Below are 27,014 nucleotides of genomic sequence, written 5' to 3'. Positions count from 1 at the left end.
TCTTCTTCTTCTTCTTCTTTTTCCTCTTCGGCTTCTTCGAACTCGGAGTCGTCATCTTGATTTTCTCTTTTTGTTCTAAATTAATTTCCCATGATTTTAATCATGGGTTTAGCATTCCATCGCCTCGTAACCTGATTGAAGCTGGAAATTTATGGAAGTCTAGAACTTTAGGGCCTGTTTGGTTCGTTTCCTTCGCTTTCCATGAATGACTTTCCTTCACTTTCTAGTGTTTCCTTCACTTTCATGAAAAATGTTTCTTGTGTTTGTTTCGCCAAAAAATATGGAGTGAAGGTACTTTCCATCATTTTTCTTAGTTTGGTTCAACTTGAAAAAAGAAGAAAATAATTGAATTATGAATAGATTCCCTCATTTTCTAGTGTTTGGTTCAAACTAAAAAATCAAGAAAACTTGATTGTGGTCACCATGGTAAGATTACCACTCATCATCATAGTTGTGCATATAAACATGGAAATTGTGAACAAAAAGCGTGATCGTATGAGGCAAATTGCTTCTAACACTTTGTTGAAATACCTACTCACAGTCTCACCAGATCTAATAAAATGTGACCTAATACTTCGATTTTTAGTTTTATGCCCCAAAATATTCAAAGTCATAGCAAGTTGCTCCTCCACTGTAACATGTCTTGAGTCTCGCAATAAATCATTCCTCCTCATTATCCCTGCAAGCTTCACAAAAGCACCACTACGCATTCTAACATAGTTGACACAACTATCACTAAATCCATTATATATACGATCCAAGTGTTGTTTTCTATTTTGATATTGTTTTGTTTTCTCAACACTAGGACCTGCACGTATAGATCTACGTCTGCTTTGCATTCTCCTCATGAAGGTCATAACCAAAACTAAGACAGATAGTGCAGCACCCGAACACATATTAATTACTGTCTCTTCATCGAGATCACCATCCATCTAAAATACAACATCATATTAAAGCAAATACCAACATTAAATGCAAATGATCAAAATCTTTTAGGAAAATTATCATAATTATTTATGAAATGTTTGTTTAATTCTCCTATCTGCAGATGATCAAACTATTTTATCAAAATACAAATCCAAAAAATTCCAAAAAGTTACTGTTCAACGGATATTTTTCAGTTACTGTTCACCCGAAAACTGTTCGTTACTGTTCAGCCGAACAAAAAAATTTTTACTGTTCATCCGAAAATTTTCGTTACTGTTCATCCGAACCCAAAAATTGAATCTTTAACCAGAGATTTAAGATCAAAAACCCAATAAAACTTAAATCCCTAAGAATTAATCAAGGTGGCTCTGATACCACTTGTTAGATCTACATCATAACACTTGAGATCTAAAACCATATAGCCATGATTAATTCAAAGAGATTAACAAAATCAAAAGAGAGCGGAAGCTTATACCTGAATCCATTGCTTGATCTTGAGATGAGTTTTGATCTTCTAACCTTAGGGTTCTCTCTAGCCGAATTTCTCTCTAGATGGGGGTGAAGAGAATTAGAGAATGTAACCCTAGGTTAGGGACCATAACCCCTTATTTATAGATGTTGTACATTTGTAATTTAGCCCCTCAATAAATCACAATTACAACCTGGTATCTGAACATATAACCCCATGATTATATTTAAATACCCATTAACCCAACTTAATTGATCACTCAAGTGAGTTATCCTGAAAGATAGCAATACACATTGATTAATCATATGTGCCCACAAATAGATTTATTAGATTAAATCCAACAAAGACTAGTTAGGTAAGCTATTAATAATTTCTACAATCAAAATTTTCAAATAATAAATAGATGTCTGCATACCAAAATCTCAAAAAACAACCAAATAAAATTATATAAACTAAAATAGATCCTCCAATACATGACATGCAGACTGGAAAAATACACAGAATAATCACCAGTAAAAAATTTTACCTTCCTAGTGGCAGAAAGCAGAGAACCGTAGTAGATAATCTCCAATATCTACACCTGCCAAGCAACAACTACAGATTTGAAGTCGTTTGTGCAAATCGTAGTGGGAAATGGTGGTCAAAATACCCAAACTTAGACAAATTTTAAACCTGGCGTCAAACGAAGAAGGAAATCGATAAATGAAAGCCATAAAAAAATTAAATAAATACAAAAGAATTGATTTTTAGCATTTTACCTCCGTAAATCAACCAAGATCTTGTCGTGTTTTCCCTTTTGTTCGAAGGCTAAGGTTTCAATCGGTGTCAGACAGCGCAAATGCGATCCAAACAGACCCAAAAGGAAAATGGCCGATGTCGGGGGTAGGAGCTGTGGTGGTGGAGGGCAAGGGGGAGCAGGGCGTCGTCGGCGAGGACAGCGATGTCGACGCTGAAGAGGGAGTGGGTGGACGGGAGGCCGCAGCGGGAGAATAGGCTGAGCCCTAGATTGGAAGGCAGGAGGGAAGAAGGAGGTCGAAATTCTTGGTTGATTTGGGCGGAAGGGAGAGAAGGGCGGGAGCGGGAGAGAGGGGCGGGAGCAGGAGAGAGGGGTAACCAGAACGAGAATGGAAGGGGAAGAGCAATCGGTGATTTTTGTACGGGAGAGAGAAAAGAGGAGTTTTCCGCTGTAATCGGGGGTTTTTGAGCGGAAAATGGAAGGGCGAAAAAGCTGTCAGTTTGCCCGCTCTTTGCTTCACTTTCTTTTTTCTTTTTAACGAACCAAATATCCGATTGTGAGGGGAAGTAACAAATTCACCCTGCGTCAGTTTTCCCAAAGGCCATTTTCCTTCATTTTCTGCATTTTTTTGCCGAAACAAACAGGCCCTTAGATATTGGTAGTAAAGGTCTTGAGTTCTGAGCACAAGACTCTCAAATTTTATGAGGGTTTTTGAGAGGTCGTACAGGTTTAAAATATGTCCTTTTTTAATCTTGGAAACTAATTAATAACTTATCTATAGACACGTGTAGCTCGAATTCTCCATGATCTGACACGTAACTTATATATACACTTGACAGCGGTTTTTCATCTTTAATATTTTTTTTTTACTAACTTTATTTATTAATTTGTAGGATAAGAGGCTGCTTGGTTTAAATATCAAAATTTTAGGATTTGTAATCTTATAGAGAATTTCAAATTCATAAGATTTTATACACGTTTTGGGATTTCTAATATTTTGTTTGGTTTCAACATTTTCATAGAAAGGCAAATCTTAAGATTTATAGGGAAAATTGTTAACTATTAATCATTATATGTTAACTATTATACGTAACATGTTAACTATAATACGTAACATGTTAATCTTAATTGGTAAATTGATAACTATATTCAGTAAACTATTAACTATAATCCATTATATGTTAACTGTTATTTGTAATTTGTTAACTATTATTTATATATAATAGTTAACATGTTAACTATAATAGCTATCAGTTTATATATAATAGTTAACATGTTAACTACAATAGTTAACATCTTAACTACAATAATTAACATATTAACTATAATAGTTAACATGTTAACTTCAACAGTTAACATGTTAACTACCCTCCTTCCTCGACGCCCCTAACAAACTCTAGGGGCCGCTATAAAACCCCCCGATGGCAATGACGACTGGCGCCGTAACCACTGCTCTCTCCTCCGCTCTTTGCTTCGCGCGGTTGCAGAGCCGACATGTCCTTTTCTCTCGTCGATTTTGCTTTGGTGGAAGGGTTTTAATGGCAATGAGGTTCACTATGCAGGCAACGCTCAGCCTCACAAAGCCCTCCGTTGTTGAAACCCCTCATGTTTGTTCCATTATTATCGTTGGCTTGCTGATGGGTCTTCGTCAAGTTGGGCTTTTGGCGTGTAGATTACTTGTTTGATGAAATTTCTAAGAGATAGTTTAGTTAATTCATTTTGCATTTTTAGAAGTTCCTAAACTTAGAATTATCTTCAGTATTATTGTATATTATTGGGTTTGTTTAATTGAAGGGAAAATTGCTTGGAGGAACCAAAAAAAGTTTGGCTATTCTCCCCAGTCCAAAAAGCATTACCCTCAAGCCCTTATTCTGAAAAAGAAGTGCAAGTAACCCCCAAACAGTGTACTGGCCCCTTCCCCAATAAAGACATTCCCAAATTACCCTTCCCAAGTTAAATCGTCCTCCATCCTTCACAAATTTTGAGAGCCTGAGCTCTTCATCCGCCGGAATCCCCCACTCCTCCCTCATCTTCACGCTATCTCCGTCGTCAAGATCGAAGCTCGACCAGATCGGCGTCGCCTCCACCGCCGCCTTCTTCCTCATCATGATGATCCGCCGCCTCTAGATCCGCCGCCTATGCCTCTTCATGTGCGCTCGCCGGCAGATCGCCGCCGGCAGCTTTGGTCCAATTTTTGGTCTGGGTCACTCTCACTGTTTTCTGGGTCACTTTCACTGTTTCAACCAATGTACTTTGGATAAGCAATTTGAATAAATTTTATTTGACAAGGTTTTTAGAGTTATTAGTTCATAATTCAGTTTTGTGGGTTTTAACATTTGCAAAGGTTTCAATTTCTGCTTTGTGTATTAGACAAATAAAAATATTACCGAGGGTGAGATGCATGCAAGCCGTCATCAATTAGCCCTGTTACCATCCAAATTTGCCAAACCCTAATTGATTCAGGATATATATTTATGCCCGAAGAGTCAACATTCGGTAGGTTTTTTTCCGAATAATTTTTCAATCCACTGGAATTAGATGCCTACTTCTTCATCCTATTTCTTTTTCTTCTTCTTCTTCTTCTTCTTCTTCTTTTTCCTCTTCGGCTTCTTCGATCTCGGAGTCGTCATCTTGATTTTCTCTTTCTGTTCTAAACTTTAGATATTGGTAGTATATGTCTGGAGTTCTGAGCACGAGACTCTCAAATTTTATGAGGGTTTTTGAGAAGTTATAAAGGCTTAAAATATGTCCTTTTTTAATCTTGGAAACTAATTAATAACTTATCTACAGACACGTGTAGCTCGAATTCTCCATGATCTGACACGTAACTTATATATATATATATACACTTGACAGCGGTTTTTCATCTTTAATATTTTTTTTACTAACTTTATTTATTAATTTGTATATATATACACTTGACAGCGGTTTTTCATCTTTAATATTTTTTTTACTAACTTTATTTATTAATTTGTAGGATAAGAGGCTGCTTGGTTTAAATATCAAAATTTTAGGATTTGTAATCTTATAGAGAATTTCAAATTCATAAGATTTTATACACGTTTTGGGATTTCTAATATTTTATTTGGTTTCAACATTTTCATAGAAAGGCAAATCTTAAGATTTATAGGGAAAATTGTTAACTATTAATCATTATATGTTAACTATTATACGTAACATGTTAATCTTAATTGGTAAATTGATAACTATATTCAGTAAACTATTAACTATAATCCATTATATGTTAACTGTTATTTGTAATTTGTTAACTATTATTTATATATAATAGTTAACATGTTAACTATAATAGCTATCAGTTTATATATAATAGTTAACATGTTAACTACAATAGTTAACATGTTAACTACAATAGTTAACATCTTAACTACAATAATTAACATATTAACTATAATAGTTAACATGTTAACTTCAACAGTTAACATGTTAACTACCCTCCTTCCTCAACGCCCCTAACAAACTCTTGGGGCCGCTAAACCCCCCGATGGTAATGACGACTGGCGCCGTAACCACTGCTCTCTCCTCCGCTCTTTGCTTCACGAGGTTGCAGAGCCGACATGTCTTTTTCTCTCGTTGATTTTGCTTTGGTGGAAGGGTTTTAATGGCAATGAGGTTCACTATGCAGGCAACGCTCAGCCTCACAAAGCCCTCCGTTGTTGAAACCCCTCATGTTTGTTCCATTATTATCGTTGGCTTGCTGATGGGTCTTCGTCAAGTTGGGCTTTTGGCGTGTAGATTACCTGTTTGATGAAATTTCTAAGAGATAGTTCAGTTAATTCATTTTGCATTTTTAGAAGTTCCTAAGCTTAGAATTATCTTCAGTATTATTGTATATTATTGGGTTTGTTTAATTGAATGTCAAAGATTTTATACCATCTGTTTGAAGAAATATCTGATAGACTGTTGATATTTATCGTTAAAATTATTTATTTTTATGATGAATAATGCAAACATTTATCAGATGACAAGTTTATGATGAAAATTCCACCATTTGGATATTTCAAAAGCCTATTTAGGTAGGGGTTCTCACTCAAAACTGTATTAATATTTGATATATGGACTGAGGATGTACGCCGGATTTGTTTCAGCCTGAGAAATGGAGGAAGTTCGTAACATGTTATCCATAGCACGTAACATGTTAACGATAATAGTTAACATGTTAACTATTAAAGTTAACATGTTAACTATTGTAGTTAACATGTTAGGGAAAACATGAGCTGGGGTCATGAGTTGAAGTCATGATGAAGGGGTAAAATTGGGTTTTTGGGTAAAAAATATAAAAAATCGGAAAAACATGAGCCGAAGTCATGATGGAGGGGCTTGGGCAAACGTTTTTCAAATTTTAAGGGCTGCAGCACATTGGTAAAAGTAAGGGGCTGGGGCACATTGATTTTTGAATTTTGGGGCCATGAAGCAAATTTTTCAAGAAAATTTGAGAAAAGTTTATTTGTTGTTCCATGTAAGTTAAAAGGCCATTGATGGCTTAATGAGAAACAAAAATCATATAGTTTGTTATGTGGACCAATTATGTTTTTTTTAACATTCTACAATCCTGAATATTTTAAATAGTCCACGCAAACAAATATATAAAAATATTTCAAACAAATATTTAAGTATGGTTGGAGGTTCCAATATAGTTCCTAAAACTATTCCCGTATCAATATATATTTAAGATAACTTATGTAAAAAAATATTTTCGAAAAAAATAAATAGATATCACTGGTTTAGATATGACAAAACTTTTACTCCAAATAAATCTCTTTGTATTTCCATCGGCGCCCTCGTCCTCCAGTGAGAAAGCCCTAATGCAACCAAACAACATGCCAATAAACTCTTAATTATCGAGTTAAATTGTAGGCAAATGGAATGCTTGTACTTTATGATGATGTTACTCATTAAAGTAATAGACTAAGATTGTGAATTTTTGTCAAGTTATAAATAGATAAAAAAAAGAGCATAACTCAGATACTTGCATAGATGGAAAATGATGATTCACGAACTTAACATTTTAACTTAAAGAATATCTAGTATGAATGGTACCTAGCAATAAAGATACACCTAAAGGATGTCAACCCTTAAATTTGTGGATAAATTCCGAAATCCAATAATGTAAGGTCTAGCATTCATTTGAAGGATATTTAATGTTACGGACCTAAGCGCACATGAAATTTTTACGTGAGAGAAAAAATGGAAAAGTGCACCTAAATAATGTCAACCGTTGGATCATTAGATTTCAAGAGTCTTGTGTCCAAATTCAACGGTTGACATCCTTTTCGTGCACATTTAATGTCGGGTCGTCCCCACCGGATGGTTTCTTAAGAAAGAGAAGCCCAAGCTTTCACAACTTCACCATAAATTTGATTGCTCTTTCTTCAGTTCTTTTGACATCCACCATTAACATAATTCCCAAGCTTTTTTTCTTAAAGTTTTCAATAGCATTCTTCCTGGAAAACATTATTGATTGACTCTGTTCTTGCAATGTAAGTTTATGAGCATGAATAAAGTGCTATTTCGACATAACAAGGAGAAAAAACATTGAAGAATAGACAACGATTTCAGCTGGCTAATTTCTTAAGAATAGTCCTATATGTGCAATCAAAAATACCAAAACTAAGTCCTATATGTGCAATCAAAAATACCAAAACTAACTATCCATATGTGCTTAAAACCAAACATGAAAAGAAAGCAACTTTGAAGATAAACGCCAAGCTTACAATTGAGGTTGAGATAAAAATCACAGAAACATCAGTTTTACCCTCTGCAGAGAAACACGACAAATAAACTAAAGAAATCATCCAAAGATGATCAAACGCATAAAATGCCCATATGTTGAAACACTAGTGAAGATATAAGGAAATTTTAACAATCAAAACCATTAGCATAGATTTCCATAAACTCCCTCATGCTCAAGTTTTTTGCACATAAAAGGAAAGACAATAGATTATTGTTTTAACAACTTGAAAACATCCCAATACGTTATTACCTACAAAAGACCAGAACAAACGTCACCAGAAGTCTTAAAGTAGTTGATCTCATACTTCCAAAGATGGGGTTGATTAATTGATGCAGAAACTCACAGGCATTTCTTATTCAATCTTCCGAATGGCCGAACCAATGAAATCCTAACTATCAATCGTTAATGTGATAGTCCTCCGATTCCAAATCTCAATCAATATCTACATGTCAACTTGCAAGTGAAGAATTGTCCGATCGAATATTCTGCATTCGGAAAGCGTGAGGCTGTCCTCCAGCTCTGTGACATCACAAAAAAGCCTTTGTTTGGTTGCATCAATATCCTTCATACCCTCAACTATCAGCTTGATATCTCGGATAGTATACCAAGATCTTGCTTCAAGTTTTATAAGATTCCCATTCATTGTGCAGAGTAAGATATCAAACTTATCCACTGGACATAGAATCATCTGGAGGGTTGAACCATTTTGTATATTGCAAGCAAGTAATGAATGGTCATCTTCAAGAGATTTTCCCATGTAGATGAGTCCTTGACGATTCTGACAAATTCCCTCCATAGCTTCAATCCTAGCCTTCACATTTTGGATGGTATCTTTGTCGTTCACCACGAGCTTCAAAGTTTTCCCAGTTGAAAGGATCTTTACAAATATTTGAATAGTGCCTCCAAACAAAAGGTTGATCATGGAATTTTGGCAGATGTTGTAGTCAGCTAATGTCTTCGATGTGTCACTTAGGTGGTTGCCTTCAAAAAATAACTCTTGGTCACTCGCTGACAGTCCCTCCCGTGCAAAAACCTTTGATTTAATATCGCGAATTGTGTCTGAGCTTTTTACCACCATCGACAAAATTTGTTCAATTTGCAAATGGATCTGAAACTGTAGTATTAAGAAAGAGAGTAAAGAACGATATAAAATATTAAGTCTAACAATTTGGAGCTACGAGAAAAAACTGTACACGTAGTTATGTGATAATGGAAAAAACAAATTAAGGTACATAAGACGACCGCTAAGATAGCTAAAGAAGAAGAGCTTTTAATAGATACAAGATTCTCATTTTTGACGCAATAATAGGAAATGCTACTTATAGTTGAAATATGGGATCATATCGAGCATGCATACTAAAGCAAACAATATTGGAAGAAAGTACCTTATTCACGTGCATCAGATACCTATGTGCTCAATCTATTAAGGCACTGAACATAAGATGGATCAAGTTTATGACTTTTTCCATGACCACTTATCTTCCTGACTCCAACCATTGAATCTGTAAATTCCTCTCCAAGTGATTATGAAATAGAAAGCACCTTCCATAAACTACAAAAGACCATATGGTGGGTAGGGAAATTTAAAAACTTACCTTACTGTTACGACATCTTTAAGCATGGATGCAGATACATAGAGTTAGACTTGGAAAGCTTCAAGGAAATCTAAAAAGCCCAAGATGTCTCCATGCAAAATGAACGATGAATGATTAAAATAAAATGAGTGACAAAAACTCTGAAATTATTGGTCAGTTGTTCAACCCATCGGAAACTTCCAAAATATCAGTTGTAAATATCATTCTGTGTGTTCTTTATATATTTATTCCAAAATGTGTACAACATGATCGGTCATGCGCTAAAACAAAAGTTAAAAAGTCAAGTCGTAGAAATACCGTTGTAATGACAGGAGGTGTTTGGCAATCTGAAAGTGAAGGTGTATATGTGAACAGAACCATTTTTGACAAACATTAAAAGGACATCAGAAAGACGTTAAAGAGACAAGATATTTGGCAACTCTAAAGTCAAGTGTGAAAAAGATGCCAAGTAGGAGCACAGTTTTAAATATCGAATATCGGGGAATACTGGACAGTGAAAATCCTTATCAGATGGTGGAAATTGGGAAAATATCAAGGATATGTAATAAATATTGTGGTTACATATCAGATGATTTGCATATATAATATAACGCCCTAAAAGTGTAATTTAAACATACCTAATAAAATCTAAGCACACAAATATGCAGATTATATATGTTTTGGACTAACCAATTGTAGAAACTTAGGGAAAAGCGCCTACTAGAGGTTGCTAAAAACTTCGTAGCGTTAGAATGTTTCCTAAAAAATTAAAAATAATTTCGCAGAACTATATTGTTTTGCAACAAACCATATAAAAGGACATGTCGGCTGATATATCCGCCATGTCGGGGATATCTATTGCCCAAAATTTGCCCAAAATGCCATAAAAGATATGGAGACTATATCATTCTGTGCCAAGACTTATAAAAGGATATATCGAATATATTGGGGATATGTAAAGCAATGAGTAGGTACATGTACGATAAAAATAAAAAGCAATGAAAATCCCATTTTCAATACTAAAGAGAAAGGGTGAGATGAAAATGTGAAAGTAATAAATGTGTGGAATCCATATGGAAGATATCCTTTCTTTGTCTTGAAATTATATCATTTCACATTTTCATCTCCTTTATTTGTGTCTTGAAATTGTATCATTTCACATTTTTATCATCACCTTCAAGTTGCCAAACAAACCTATAAACATTAATTTTTTCACAACCTAATAGTTCTCAATCCATATCAGGTCCAATCGTACAATAAGAAGGTCTGAGACTTTGAAATCTTAGCAGTATTTATAGCTTTTACTCATCTTTATTGGTGTATGGAGTGTGGGTGGTTAAGAATTTTGGAACCAAGTTATTGATTTGAGAAATATGAGAAGTGTCTAAACATTGGGTTTTACTAATTTTGTATTTTTGCCTAATGTACCACTAGAAAGCAACTTCTTTGTATTTCGAACCTTAGATAGCCATTGTAAAATATACATTATTGGCCAATTCCTTTAGTTATATTAGGCGATATCAATGATATCGATAAGATACTTTCACGCCACGGGTCTGCGTGGGTTCATTGGTCCTATTCAACCCCTACGACCCACTGCGTGAAACATGTTGTTTAGCTCAATCCAACGCAAGAACTGATATCTATTTTTGCTACATGACTCCGTTGACTAATTATATAAACCCATCCATATTCGAACATACATTGATGCGGGACTACACTATTTTGGGGTATCACGATCATCTCACCTTAATTAGATGACACCCTCATCATGCCATGACAATAATCCATTTATGATCACCATCGACCAAAGTGGATTCTAGAGGTAGCTCCAATGGGTTCTAGAGGTGATTCCCACTGCCCTTACACAATGTAACACTTAGTCTCACATATAACCTAGTTTCACACTTCTGGTTGGTTGACTGCTATTGTATCATTTATTAGGCTTCAGGCACGTGCGCCTATTGGCGTGATATAAGCCCTGAGACCCATTGAGTGAAACAAGTTTTTTCTATTCATCGCTAAAAGTGCTACCTATTGCTAATACTTGACTTCCTTGACTAACTACATTCACATTGCTAATACTTGACTTCCTTGACTAACTACATTCACATAGACAACTGATGTAGGACTATACCATTTTGGGGTATCCCAGTTTTAAACGGATCATTTAGCTTGTCTAAAATCCAATATAATATGTTTGTCACTTGAAATATTGTTATCTACATTTGAGAAGTATTGTTTTCATCCATATAGAATTTTAGGGTTCTACTAAGACACTACTTTTCTCTCAATTCCATTCTCAATACAATTTACAACTAGTTCAAAGAATCTTTCTTCTCCCTCTCTTTTGCTTATCTCTGCATCACTGTATAAGGGAAAGATGTTGTTTCATTTTCATAAATATGCATCCTCTTCCTTCAATCATTTATGTGTCTTGATAAATTTCTTCATGTTCAAAACCTTCCAATATAGGACGAAGACCAAGTAGAATCACTTGATAAATTTCTTCATGTTCAAAACCTTCCAATATAGGACGAAGACCAAGTAGAATCACCTTTATACTATTCAATAACTAATTACGTGTTTGTACGTCTTTTAAATGATTTGTTGATATCTTTTTTGCTTCTACTTTTTTAAATATTTTTCTCTTTTTTGAAGTTTAAAGTGTAGAAGATAAAGAAGATAATTAACTCAAAAGGAAAGGAATAGTTTTATTTACCTTTTATCTTTCAAAAAATTTAAGGACCAATATTTTCTATTTCCCCCCTCATTTGCTTCTCTATACAAGGAGAGATATTCCATGTGAGCTCAAGCGACATTTAGCCAATTGAGATATTTGACATAGTGAACAAATTGAAAATTCACAATCATCATTCAACTTTGAGGAATTACAACCACCAATATCAATGTTTCATGCACATTAACATAAGGGTTCCATGCATGCACGTTCAAAAAAAGTAATATTTAATGTAATGAAGCAGTTTCACCAGTACTTATTTCACGCTAAAAGGAGACGAAGCCACACTAGCTTCATCAAGACCCAAATGCTTTTGAAGAAAGTTTTACCAAATCATTCCAAAAGAGGACACATCCAAACACAATGTAGTGCAATCATGAATATATGATTTCCTGTAGTAGTTGTGAGGCACAAAAGATATCTTGAGATGGCTAAGGTTAAATAGTAAGTTGGAAGAAAAAGTTCACGATGAATTTACTTATTTCTAAAATAATGTTTTGTAGATTTTAACAATAGAATGTAATAAACCACAGTTGCATGGAACCACGTTCATCCAGTTCACAGGACGGGTATGGAAGCATGGTACACCACCCATTAGGAATTGGGTATGAGGTGGGTAGACTTATATGACACGCTAGGTATGTGGTACGCTTTAGGTTCAGTTTTTAAATGTAGGAATTAGAGGTTTTTCAAGAGTCAACTTTAAGAAATATGCTAGTTGATATAACTAATGGTAACACTTAAAAAAACTTGAGAATCATGTTGCAATAAGGTATGCATACTTTATTTGCTTAAGTTCTCGCATTTCTTGTTATTTATTTTATTCTTTTAAAAAAGAGTTTGTTTTTTTCCAAAACTATAACTAGTATGAATTCTAAATTGGGTTGTGTTCCACGCGAATCTGGGACAATAACCTAGGTCATGATTCTCTATGGCGTCCCAAGTTCTCAACTTCTATGCAACAAACACAGAGAAAAATGATAGAAAACATGACGTAGATTGCTACTGAGGAAAGACGGAGTTAACGGGGATGAGTCCACCGTCTTGGTGGAGATATGAGACTTTTAGAAGAAGAATGATGTTTATCTACTTAATCACAAGCGGTTAATGTCTCCAAGCCATGATTGATCAACGCTTCAAATGTAAAGTTATATGTGTTAGAATCATTTCATGCACACCCAAGTCTTGAATATGATCATTCATTTTTCTTTCCTTTTTGTTATTTTCTTTTATGAATCTTCCGTCAGTGTGTTGTGAAGGTCAGACATCAAAATGAAAAGACTTGTTGAAGACCTCACTAACAATATATAACTTGTTCGTGGTTACTGATAAGGATAGGGGAGTTGCAAGATGGTTTACTCCATCTTGTATCAAAGCTTCGCACGTTGAAAAGAAAAGACCAACAAAGACAGATTTTCGAAGTCTACCCTGGTGAATGGAGTTCTGATTGGATTTTGGAGGGATGCAATGATTTTTTCAACACAAGACGGTGATTATTAATGGAGCCGATTGGATGCTGCCAATCAGGAAGAGAATTTTTCTGGATGGAGTCGGCTAACAAGGACTTTGTTGATCATCGAAGCAACCATTGAGAATGCTTATTGCATGGAAATCGTGAAATGAGAATGTTCTTTCTTTTTTACGCGATAAACGAGACAAGAATATAGTTGAGATGTTGGAAGTCAATGCGACCTCAAAATAATCAGTTGACGATAGTGATCAGATCTGAGCAACAACCTCCTAAAAAGGAATCTCATATCAGAAGACATCTAGTACAAATAATAACCTTAAACATATTGGACATGACGCTTCTTGTCGTATCCTTGTTTACGTGTGCATTTTCAGAGCCATGCTCATGTCAGCATATCCGGGACCATGCAGTGGAAAACTTTTTGTTCGACAAGGTTATGATTGCTTATGTGGTGAGCAGAAAAAAGAACCCTTGGATTAGTACACTTATCTCCAAACCCTAGAGTTCTGCATTGATTCAAGAGCTTGACACCACATGTCCAATGGATCCAGTTCAGTAGATACTTTCTCCCAAGCAACACAGATTGAGATGAACTTCTTCCCTACTATCAAGGTGAAGTTTTAACTCAAGTTCACTAATTTTAAGAAAGAATACCTCTGAATTTTATATGTAAACAGCTGAAATTTATCAACATTTTAATTTAGAAGAAATCCATCCATTCTTTTAAGAGGAACCTTAGAATTGGCAGCGGATTCTATAAGAGAAGGGTTCAATGCCTATGTACACTCCTTACAGAATATTACCAAGGAATAAATCAAATGCAAATGACAAAACCCTAACATGATTGTTTGGAAATATTGAACTAGGGAGACAAAGCTCTCAAAATTAAGCTGATCAGATACCCATTTGCATGCATAATTAGACCATTAAAAATAGGAACAAATCAAACATTTGCCCAATAAAAATACAGTATTGCCATGCAAATAAAAAGATAGCCAAGACCACAATCTTACCATAGATAGTAAAATTCCCCTAATCAGATAAACTAATCACAATAATCATACACTCAATTACACCAAAAAAAATAGCAATAAAAATCAAGAAAACTTAGAGCTCTGCGATCAGCACCTCTGTTTGGATGCTGGAACCAGAACCTTGGCCTTCCATCGGAGATCTGGCTAACAATGACGTGAAAGAGAAAATAACCAGGAGAGAATAATTAGAGTTTTTGTTTGTGAGCTTCACAATGTTATTGTGAGTTGGTGATATAGCCCTGGTACATAAAGTTGGACTTCAGTTTTGTTTGGGAGTCAAACTAATTACCTTTTGTTTGTACTCTAGCTAAAAAGCTCTGACAATGCTAACTGAAAAAGGCTGATAAGACAATTTGGATAGTGTAACGTTTCTGAGTTTTTTGAGGAAGTCCAGTTGTAGTGTATATTTGAAGTTCCAGCCAGCAATGAGATTTTTTGAATTTTGTTGATAAGGAATGCTAAATAGGCTTTATTCATTTTTATTTAGGAAAAAGAGTTGTAAGTTTTTTTTTTGGTTAATGAAAATTTTATTCATCTTCCAAATATAGAATGTTAAGCACAACAAACTTCTCAGATAGACTGAGATTACTTAACAGCTACAAGCATCACTGTTTTCTAAAATTACAGTGTGCACATCCACTCCTTATCTACAGCCGAAAAAGAGCCATTGAGAATGACTGTTAGAAGGTTGAATTTTATCTCTTTAAACAATTGAGATGCTGATTTTCCTTCCTGTCTGAAAATTTTAGAGTTCCTTTCACACCAATTGCAATAGATTGTTGCAATAGATTGTTGTGGTGAGAGCCATTTTCTTGACTTTTTGCTTAAAGCCATTCCCCCTCAAACGATAGCAATACCAGTTGATAATCTGGCTCCAACAGGTAGACCTCCATCTAAATTGTAACCAATTCATAACCATGCACCAAACATCCCTTGAGTAGAGACAATCAAAAAAGAGATGATCTCTGCTCTCTGAACCCGAGCACCAGCAACAGGTGTTAACACTCACAATACTTCTCTTAAACAGTCTATCTTGTGTGAGTAATCGATCTTGAACTGCTAGCCAACTGATAAATGAGTGTCTGGGCAGATTAGAATTAACCCAAACTGTATTGTACCACGGAACAGCTGAAGCAGTAGGAGAAAGAGCAGAATACAGCACTGAGAGTTGAATTTTTGAGTTCCTGACACAATTTTGAATAAGGTGCTTCAGATTGTCAGCACCACCATAAGTTCTCAGGGCCTTATCTCTTATTTTCAAGATACTTTTCCACATCCATGAATCTCTGCTTTTTGCTTGAGCATGCCAGATATCACTATTGTTTAAGTATGAGCCATGAATCCACTTAATCCAAAGACTTTCCTTATTGATATGAATGAGCCAAAGAGTTCTTAAAGTTGCAGCAAGATTCCATAAAGAGGCTGAATAGATGCCAAGTCCACCTTTATCCCAGGATATAAGAGAAATTTTGTGAGTGTGTTCAGTTTTGCTCCACAGGAAGTATCTGCACATTTCATCTATTTTCTTTAGGACTTTAATAGGAAGGATATAATTTGATAACCAATAGGTTTGAATGCCCAGAATAATGCTTCTAATAATTTGCAATCTGCCAGCATAAGAAAGCAGTCTGTTCTTCAAACTGGACTGAAACTGACCTGCTATGTTGTTCAAAAGTGGAGAGCAATCATTGAAAGATAGCCTTTTGGATATTAATGGAACTCCTAAATATTTGATAGGAAAGACTCCCTCATTAAAATTTAAGAGCCTGTTAACAAATCCTTTAGTGCTATCATCAACTCCTTCATAGAATACTTTGCATTTGTATGGATTAGCTTCAAGCCCAGACACAGTACAAAAGTCCTTAAAACAGTTGAGGAGCAGCTCCACTGAATAAGGATCTCCTTTGGAGAAAAGTAGAAGGTCATCAGCAAACATAAGATGAGATAATTTAAGCTTACCACATCCAGGATGATACTTAAAAGATCTGTTCTCCTTAAGCAAGTCCAGTCTTCTTGAGAGAAATTCCATACCCAAATTGAATAAGTATGGAGAGATAGGATCACCTTGCCTTAGACCCCTTTTGCCTTTGAAATAACCATGAAGGGTACCATTTAATGATAAAGAGAACTTAGGAGTTGAGATGCAAACCATAATCCAGTTGATGAAATTAGCAGGAAACCCAAGGCCTTTTAACATCTCATTTAGAAAATCCCAGTTAATAGTATCAAAGGCTTTTTTGATATCAATACTCAACATAATTCTAGGAGAGATATGTTTCCTGTTATAGTTCTTCACAATCTCATTAGCAAGAAGAATGTTGCTAGAGATTTGTCTTCCTTTGACAAAGGCAGACTGACTGTCATTAATTAAGTATCTCATCACAGATTTAATCCTATTAGCCAGAATTTTGGAAATAATTTTGTAGAGACTATTGCAACAAACAATAGGTCTGAAGTCTGATGGGGTCTTGGGGCATTTCACTTTTGGAATCAAAGTGATGGCAGTAGAATTGATCATACCCAGAATTTTACCTATTTTAAAAAATTCCAGAATAGCTTCAGATACCTCATCACCAATAATGCACCAAACTGACTTGTAGAAGGATATACCAAATCCATCAGGGCCCGGAGCTTTCCTATCATCCATTGAGAAGACAGCATGTCTAATTTCATCTCTAGTCACAGCTGAAGATAAGAATTTTATTTGTGCATCATTTAAACATGGACCATTGTGAATGACATTACTGTCAGGCTTGGCTAAAATTGTGCTTGAACCCAATAGTTGCTTGTAGTACTCAAGTAGCTCCTGTATGATTAAATCACCATCAGTAATTCTGTTTCCTGCACTATCATAGAGAACCATAACTCTATTGAGATGCCTTTTGGCTTTGACAGCTGAGTGAAAAAAACTTGAACTCCTGTCCCCTTGAGTACACCATTGAATCCTAGATTTTTGTTGATAGAAAGAAATTTCACATTCCAACAGCTTATTGTAAGAGAGCATGTATTTTTTTTTCCTGTTCAATCAAGTCAGGATTAAGAGGATCTGATTGTAAATACTTTTGGGCATTCTGCAGATTTATCCTTGCTCTGATAACTTGCTCAGATATATTGTGAAAATTTTTCTTATTCAAGTCTTTGAGAGCTGTCTTCAGGAGCTTCAATTTACTGGTCACAGAAAACATAACACAACCTGGAATTTTCCCTTGCCAGATGGAAGTCACAGTGGGTAAGTAATCATCATGCTTGCTCCACATATTGCTTGCCAGATGGAAGTCACAGTGGGTAAGTAATCATCATGCTTGCTCCACATATTGAAAAATTTGAAAGGCTTTTTCCCTTGCAGTGGGTAAGTAATCATCATGCTTGCTCCACATATTGAAAAATTTGAAAGGCTTTTTCCCTTGGACACATTCATCATATATTGACACCAATGCAGGAGAATGATCAGAGTAATTGGGTAGCAAATATTCAACATGACTAGAGTTGTATAGATTTAACCAAGCATCATTGACCAGAGTTCACTAGAGTTGTATAGATTTAACCAAGCATCATTGACCAGAGTTCTATCAAGTCTACTCCATACTCTGGAATTTGCCTCTTGTTTGTTGTTTGACCAGAGTTCTATCAAGTCTACTCCATACTCTGGAATTTGCCTCTTGTTTGTTGTTCCAAGTAAAGAAGCACCCTTCAGTTTTCAAATGAGTAAGTTGACAGTCATCAATGAATTCCCTGATATCCAGTGTTTCAGCCTCAGTAACCATAGCTCCACCAATTTTATCCTCATCATCAGATATAGCATTGAAATCACCACTGAGAATCCAAGGCTTATTACCAACTATATGTTGAATTTGCCTTAATTCAAGCCAAAGAGCTTTCCTATTCTCAATTTGATTATATCCATATATAGAGGAGATAAAACAGTCTATTCTCCCATCTATGGATTTAACTAGGCAAGTAATATGTTAAGGAGAGTAACTGTCAACTTGGATGTCCAAAGTGTTTGGATCCCATAAAATCAGAATTCTAGCTTTGGTAGAGTTGATAACATTTGAACACCATTTCCAATTACAAGCAATTTTCCTAGCTATAGTTGGGAGATTGCATGCTTTGATTTTTGTTTCAATGAGAGCCATAAAGGATAAATGATATTGCTGAATATGGATCTTGACCAAATGTTGTTTAGAGGACTTATTTAGCCCTCTAATATTCCAAAAGGAAAAATTCATAATCTTGTAGTTCCCCCCTATCTATTGTAGAGGGATCATCAATTAGATTATTGAGATGAGAAAAAAAGTTCCCCAAGCCTGGAAAGACTTTCAGACCAGTATTTTGCATACCAGACCATGACTTAATGGACTGCAAACTTTTGCCTTCATTTGATCCAACAAATCCATGTTCTTGAACATGCACGGCATGCACAGTTTTACTCCCTGGTGAATTCTTGCTATTATCAGCCAAGCCTTTTATTTTTCCAGCAGAAAATGCCTGAACATTATCCCTACTAGAAAAGCCCTCCAGCTCAAGCTCCTGGACATACACATTATTCTTAGAAATAGATTCAGTAAAGCTCTTATATGCCCTAGGCAGACTAGTGTCTTCAACAGCAACATTTGCAGTTTGTGCCTGAACATGCACAACATGCACAGGCTTGCTAGGGCTTTTGCATATCTGATTACTCTTCAGATTCTCACCACCTCCAGACAACTTAGGTAGAGATCCAGCAACATTTGCAGTTTGTGCCTGAACATGCACAACATGCACAGGTTTGCTAGGGCTTTTGCATATCTGATCCTCTTGCTGGTTATGTACATGAATAAACTTGTCAGAATTTCCTGCACCAGTCTTAGGCACCCATTTCTGAATCTTAGGATGTTTTTTGCAGAAATTAGTATCATGCCCCACAATTTTGCAACTATCACACCATTTAGGTTTTAACTCATAGATCACTTTTTGATTATATATTTTATCATTAGGTCCATGGATAGGAATAAAGTCTGGAAGGGAGGAGGGCATATGGACTTCAACCAGAACCCTAGCATAAGCCAACCTTTGCTTACTTGCAGTGAGCTTATCAGTGGCAACAGGTTTACCCACATGGCTTGCAATTTTACTTATAGCCTTTGAACTCCACAGGTTTAACCTTAGTCCTGGCAATTGAATCCATAAAGGATAAACATTTCCATTAATCTTATCAATATCATCATCATTGGACCAGATTTTCAACAAGAGAGGTCTAGAGCCAAAAAACCATGGGCCATTCACAAGTATGTCCTCCATTTGCTCTTTGCTTTGGAATTTAAACAAGAACAGTCCAGATTTGAGTAAGCACAAATCTGGGGTAGTCCATTTAGCCCAGACTTTGTGCACATAATTTTCCATAGCTTTGTATTTGACATTTAAACCAAGCACTTTACCAATTAAAGAGAATTGCCAATTAGAATTGCCTTCATTCCATTCCTCCTCACTAAATGGCACAAAATCATTATTCTCTGGCTTCACAAAGTTTAAGTTCAAACCACAGCCAATTTTCCTATTATCAGCAAATAGGCTAACCCAACTTTTCTTGACATTTTCAGAATCAATAATCAAAGGTTTCTCCAATAGATTTCCTTCATTATTAACAACATTCTTATCAGGGGAATCCAAGTTCCCAGTAGCTTTTAAGCTCAAATTTCCAGCATTTAGATCCTTGAAATTATTCTCTATAGGAACAGACGAATCATCCAGTAATGAAATCAAATTACTCTGAGCATTGGCATCTAATGAACTAGCAGGATTCAAGATTAACTGGTCACGAGAAGCACCAAATTCAACTTCATCAGCCCAAGAAACCTTACCAGATCCACAAGTACCGGATCGAGACCCCAAAGAATCACAGAGTTGATGAGTTCGGAGATCCAACAATCGCTTGCGGAGTAAGTCGATCCTGATTTCTTGCAGGAATCACTGAATAATCAAGATTTCTTGCAGAATTACATGCTGAATTCAAGAACTGATGCCGCTGTGAAAGATTATCGGTGGATGCTATATCCTCAACCCAAGAAATCTTCGAGGAATCACTTGCAACAAGATTCCGATGAGATCTGAATTCAGCTAGCTGCGATGGATGTGGATCAGAAATCAGAAGATCTGCCATTAGAACTTTTTTCTTTTCTCCCTCAGGACCAGTTGATCCCATAAGATCCGAGGTGGATCCTTCATCGTCTTCATCAAATCCAGCATCAGCATGATCCTCAGATGGAGAAAAGTTTGAATTCGACGATCTTAAGCCAATTTCAAGGGTTTTCTTCCTATTTTTTCCTTTCTTTTTTGCCATTTTTTCAAACCTCGGTGGGGGCGCAGGTTAGCAGGAAAATCGCCTGCTAACGTGCACCAGAGAACCGCCCCATTCTTTTCGAAGTGTGTTCATATTGCCTAAAAGAGTTGTAAGTTGTTATTAATATTAAGAAACGTCGCCTATAATCCCCTCATCTATGCCTTCAATGCCGCTAATCAGTTATCACCCTTCAACTATTTTATGAGCACTTTAACATCCCTAAATCGGGTAGTTAAACTACTCAGTAAGAATTTTTTTTTTTTAACGTCAAGAGTCCCAGGTAATTTCCAACTAATGTTTTAGAGGCTAATTTGAAGTATTATGGTTGGCTCATGAGCAGTGAACTTAAGTACTTAAGTTTGTTTCATGTTAAGAGAAAAAAATTATATGGATTAACAGGACAATATTTTTTTAAATAAAAATATATATAAATCCTTTTGGCCTGTTTTGTTTTCAGTAGGTTACCCTATGTAACATCCATCAAATGATACATACATTCAGATCCTTGACAGTTTTCTTTCTTTCGACGCACAACCAATACTATCCACTCTGATTACTTCGCACATCTGAAAATTAAAAACTACTGATAGTAAACTCCTAAGTGAACGGAGGATTTCCATGAAATCAACATGCCTATTTTATTTTCTTCAGGTGAAATGTAATTTATAATAATCAAGTAAGACGAATTTTTCTGTGTAGTTCATTCCTACCATATTTCTAATATCATCTATTCCAAGGATACATATCGAGAAAGACGAAACTCCTCAGTCTCCTCAAGCTCATAGGACATTCAATTGGCAAAAGATACATCAACTTCTCTAATATGCTAAAAACTTATGTTCTCCATATCACAGAGAGACCTCATATTTGCAGTTTCAGTCATTTGGTTGTACTAACAAGATAAGTAGGTTTAAATTATTAAAAGGGAAGAAAAAAACAATACTGAAGGCGAATGAATCACAATAGAAGAAATAAACATGTCTATATTAATCCAATACAAGAAGAACTGACAATTGATGCTAAAGTCTTTCCAGGCAGTGCAGGCACAAACAGCTCAATTAGTAGCTCTCCAAGTTAAAAATCTCGGATATTGCTGGACTCCTCATAGTCACAGACAACAAGCAGAAGCTCATGATCTCACTTTATCAAGTATCCTCCTGATTGAAGATTGCAACCTATATGATTCAAAGCCGAGACCTCTTTGCTTACTTTCAACATAGAATATCTCTTGTGATACTCCGTGAAATCCACAAATTTCCATGTTAGAAGGCGACAACTAATGATGAATCATTGGATTCCAACATGAAATCATGGGAAAACAAGAGATAGGGTATATTTCCTAGAGTCAGCCAGGAAGATCACATTATCTTCTTAATATTATGATTAGCTATACATAAAATTTTCAAATAATATGTTATTGCTCTATTTTTGACTCTAAGGAAACTTTTCATATTTCAAATTATCTTCTTTTCAGTACTGTGATACCTAAATTTGAAATATCTTAAAGCCATTAAATAAACCACACACACACGCACACACACGCGCGCGCGCGCGCATGCGCGCACACACACACACACCTACCTACCTACCTACCTACCTAGTATAGAAATATCAAATCCTATGAGATTGTTTTCTTCCTGTTTTAAGTTAAAAGTATAAAATTTCTATTTCAAGTAGTATGATACTATATTTGAGATCTACTAAAATAAGTTTTAACTTGTGTTGGAAGGCACAAGACTATGAATCAGTTACTTATAAACAGCATTAATAAGACATTGAATATTTTGACAAACACGTTATCCAATATAGCCGAAAGGAAACTAACATTGTTATCACATGATTTGATCTTCAGCCTCCACAACTACTTTAAAAAATAGGCTAAAATGTTATAATCCGGAAATTACCTTTGTTGCACAATGAGCCCATGATGAACCTGGTGCTGAAAATTTGTTGCACAATGAGCATCTGCCATGATGGAATTTGTAAAGGACGGCCATGATCTGCAGATGCAGCGAAGGAGCATAGTCAGCAATGTGAGTCAGTTTGATGTACATGGATTCTGATAAATCTGGTGAATATAAAGTGAGTAGAATAAGATATCTCCGAATATATTTTCTTCAAATTCAAAGGTTCTTGACACTCACACTTCTGCATGCATGTCCGTGAGGCACATGCATGCATTACACACCCATACATGCACTATATATGCATGCATGAACACACCTCGCATACATGAATACATGTGCGCACACACAAACACACATGCACAGGCATGGGCAATGACAATTTTTAATATTATCATTATCTATATATAGAAATTTCAGATTTTATGTTATTGCTATCTCAAATTTTTGAGAAAAGTTTTCAAGTTTCAGATTATCTTTTTTTACTGTTGATTCTAAATTTGAGATCTCTTAAAACCAACATGATCCAGCAGCCATTTTTTAGAAACAGGTTCGAATTCCTGAACAAGGGGAAAGGCAAAGAAGTTTGATCAAGGTGGATCTTTTTTTCTTTTTGGAAGTGCCAAAACGGGAAAAGGCAAAGACTACTTCTTCATCATGTATGCTTTTTCCCCCTACATATACATTAGCCACATAATTTGTCTGCAGTTGCCACATAAATTATATACACATGTAATCAGGTTATACTTGCACAAAATCTTGTATTTGTCTCGCTTAGAATCCGCAGAGCCTGGGAATACAATAAATTTACACATCATCATCCTATATCTACTATATACGTTTTATTAGGCAAATGGAAATAAGGGTTTAAGTTTAAGTCATTGATGTTATAGCCGCTGGTTGATGGCATAACATATCCATTTTCATAAATAATTAAACAAGGTCATCTGCAAAATGAAACATGATTGAGCAAGAAAAGTTGGAAGAGTTAAGGATTCTGTTAACAAAGCAAGAAAAATGGCTTGTAAAAATCTTCTCTTTTCAGAAAGAAAAACCATTACAAAATATAACAAGTTTTAGAAACTAGGCAAGAGTGCAAGGAAAGTCTAGCACAACAAATGGGTCTTCAACAAGTTTTTATTCAAAAAGTGTATCGGCTAGCTCCAAAAGAAGACAGAATAAGGATTGTTTTGAGGAAGATACATACAATGTTTTAAATATTGGTTTGTGGGGATTTATCGGGCGGTCAAAATTCATATCAAATAGCGGATATCGAGGATAAGTAGTATTTATCAGAGTGACATTACCAGATGGTGATGATATACATAATATAGTATATTAAAATTTAATCTAACCATATGTAATGAAATATAAACATACCAAAATGTAAATGTAAAAAATTATGTTTAGAATCACTAACCAAAGGTAAAACTCAGGTCGGGTCGGGTTTTAAAGTCCATTCAATAGGTGCCCGTTACCCGAAGTCAAAACTCAAACAAAGGCCGATAATTCCTATTTTTGGGCCGACAATATCGGCCAATAACTCACTTTATCGCCGCATTATCAGCGATAAACATCCAAAAACGATAACTGATTTAGAATCGAACTTATCATAGCGGAAGGCCCCCAAAACCAATAATTCGCCGATAATATCGGTTTATCGGCTGATATTTAAAACATTGGATACATATGATTGTTATAAAAATTTTACCTTAATTACCATGCATATATGTTATTGATATGCTCGTAATCTGCCGGAAGTGTTTGTTGGTGAATAAAAGAATGTTCCAGCCTACAAGGACAAATAATTGATTAAAAATTTGCTAGGCTCAAATGTCAATTAAGTAAACAACAGTTGCTAGAAATGTCAAAATAGGAAAATCTGATAACGAGGTACTGATTGAGCAGAAATAGAGCTCATATGCAGTTAATTAGGGAGGTTACTGGCACTAGAAACATGAATATTGGAAGATACTGAACTAGACTGATTAAGCAGAAACAAAACGATAACACGTACATTATCCCCTAGCTAAACAAAACGATAACACGTACATTATCCCCTACCTTAATTTCTTTCGACGCACAACCCATACTATCCACTCTGATGTTCTCTTGTAACTTCTTCTTGACATTGTCATCATATATTTTCTATAGTTTCATTGCCGGTATTTATGTTTACTCATCACTTACTAATTCCAGTCATAGTGTGCGAATTCTGAAATTTATAGTTTGCACATGCTCCAGGTTCGATTATACTGTCAACTCTGATCGATCTGCTAGATTCTACAAATCTAAAGGACGGATGTCTAGAGCCAGAATATTCTGGCATCCGAGCAAAGCTCTGTGGCCCAAAACAGCCGCCTCAGGACTTCATGATTCAGGTGCGTCTCTATGCTAATGTAATGTTTAGAAATTAATTTGGCGCATCTTTATTATTTCTTTCTTTGGCATGCTTGTTGATGTCTGAATTAAACCTTACTTTTCTTTCTTGATTTCTGAACTGGGTCTTTTTCATTTTGTACATAAATTTATTTGTTTCAGACTATGAAGAACAGACATGCATAGCCTCACGCATTACGAATGCAATATGCAACATCCCCCTAAAAAACCCAAAACAGGGCGCATAAAGACCGGCCTTCCGAATCGACCCATCAGGCCAATGTAACGGCCGACGCTCCTTCAGTTTCAAATCAAGCGCAAAAGTACGGCCGTAATAGACGTCAAGAACGTAAAAAGATTCATTCTTTGAGCAAGCAATGCGGGTGTTTGCGGAGCAAACCTCACTGAGGCCGGCGATTCCACCGACAGTGCTCCAGCTGCCGTTATCCGACGAGAAGACGTCGATCTCGCCGGAGGTCCAGCGGCGCACGGGATCATCCCCCGGCAACGGGAAAGATACGATCTTGAAGGAGCGGGTATCGGAATTGGGATTGAAAGCAAGGGCCAGCTCTCTGGAAACCCTGGGCGGCTTTGGGATTTTCGCCCGCTTTCTCGTCGCGGGGTTGCAGACGAAGAGGGAATTAGGGTTTGAGAGGAGGAGCAATCCGTTGCAGACGCAGAGAATTCGGCCGGGTTCGGGCAAGAAAGAGAGTCCGTAGTCGATCGTGGACGGATCGACGAAGGATCGAGAAGCGAGGGAGAGAAATTTGGGGCTGAGAAGAGGCCGGCCATCGCCGGCGGCAGCTTCTTGTGGGATTGGGGGTCGGAGATTAGGGATCGCCATGATTTCGACACGCACGGATTTGATGGGTAATTTTGATAGGATTTCTAACAAAACATCATCGGGATGATGATGATGATTATGATGATGATGATCCAGCGTGGCGTTTATATAGTCTATTGAAATCTTACAGAATATGTTTTTTTTTTTTGCAACAAACCCGAAATCATTAATAATTTTAGAGTTTTGATGTAATAAGAAGTATTTTAAAGATAATAATTGTTTCCAAATAAAAGTTCTGATCGATGTTGCCTTTAATATTTTACCCTTTTGTTAATTACATTAGGACTCTTCAAACTTTAGGAAGCCTTATACGTCTATATATAGACCCAGGAGAAGAACTAATTATCAATCAATTATTTTCTCACCTTCTCTCTCATAAAGTTGATCAATGGAGCGAATCCCTGAAGAATTGCTTCTTGAAGTCCTCTCCAGAATTCCGACCAAGTCTCTCCTTCGTTCCCCCTGTGTTTCAAAGGCATGGCGAGATATTATACACAAGGACCATCATCTCCGAAGCCTACATTGCGACCACTTGCCCTCTGACAATCCTACGCCTCTCTTCTTCTCCATCCGAAGGAACGTAAACATCTCCATCATTGCCATCTCCTTGGCCCAAGACTACGTTGCAGGGAAGCCTAAGATGTGGTATATCCTCAAAAGACAGTCATTCGCTAAGTGGAATAACGGTACGTGGAACGAGGACGACTACAAGCTCGCTAACACCTGCAACGGACTTCTCTGCTTCAGGCCTAATGATTACCGGCAACCTATTGAGATCTGTAATCCCCTCGGTGCTGAGTGACAGTCATTCGCGACGTGGAATAACGGTACGTGGAACGAGGACGACTACAAGCTCGCTAACACC

General features: G+C 36.2%; 1 protein-coding gene across 1 annotated transcript; it reads right to left on the bottom strand.

Annotated features, from left to right (window-relative positions):
• Positions 7,992 to 26,149, bottom strand: LOC109836223 (polyubiquitin 11-like). Its single transcript, XM_020404091.1, has 3 exons — positions 25,706 to 26,149; positions 22,927 to 23,022; positions 7,992 to 8,998 (listed from the first exon to the last, which is right to left on the bottom strand). Exons 1-3 carry the CDS (start codon positions 26,147 to 26,149, stop codon positions 8,327 to 8,329), a joined length of 1,212 nt encoding a protein of 403 aa, XP_020259680.1. The 3' UTR covers positions 7,992 to 8,326.

Source organism: Asparagus officinalis, chromosome 4 (assembly GCF_001876935.1).
Source record: "Asparagus officinalis chromosome 4, Aspof.V1, whole genome shotgun sequence".
Lineage (NCBI taxonomy): Eukaryota > Viridiplantae > Streptophyta > Magnoliopsida > Asparagales > Asparagaceae > Asparagus > Asparagus officinalis.
Note: the sequence above shows the minus strand (reverse complement) of the source record. Positions and strands in the feature narration are given on the sequence as shown.

Excerpts from the sequence above, each read along its gene's own strand:
- LOC109836223 (XM_020404091.1), bottom strand. The coding sequence starts at position 26,149 with ATGGCGATCCCTAATCTCCGACCCCCAATCCCACAAGAAGCTGCCGCC. Across the intron at positions 23,023-25,705 it reads GAATCGCCGGCCTCAGTGAG|ATCATGGCCGTCCTTTACAA; the intron begins GTTTGCTCCGCA and ends CTGCATCTGCAG. Across the intron at positions 8,999-22,926 it reads GGGCTCATTGTGCAACAAAG|TTTCAGATCCATTTGCAAAT; the intron begins GTAATTTCCGGA and ends TTAATACTACAG.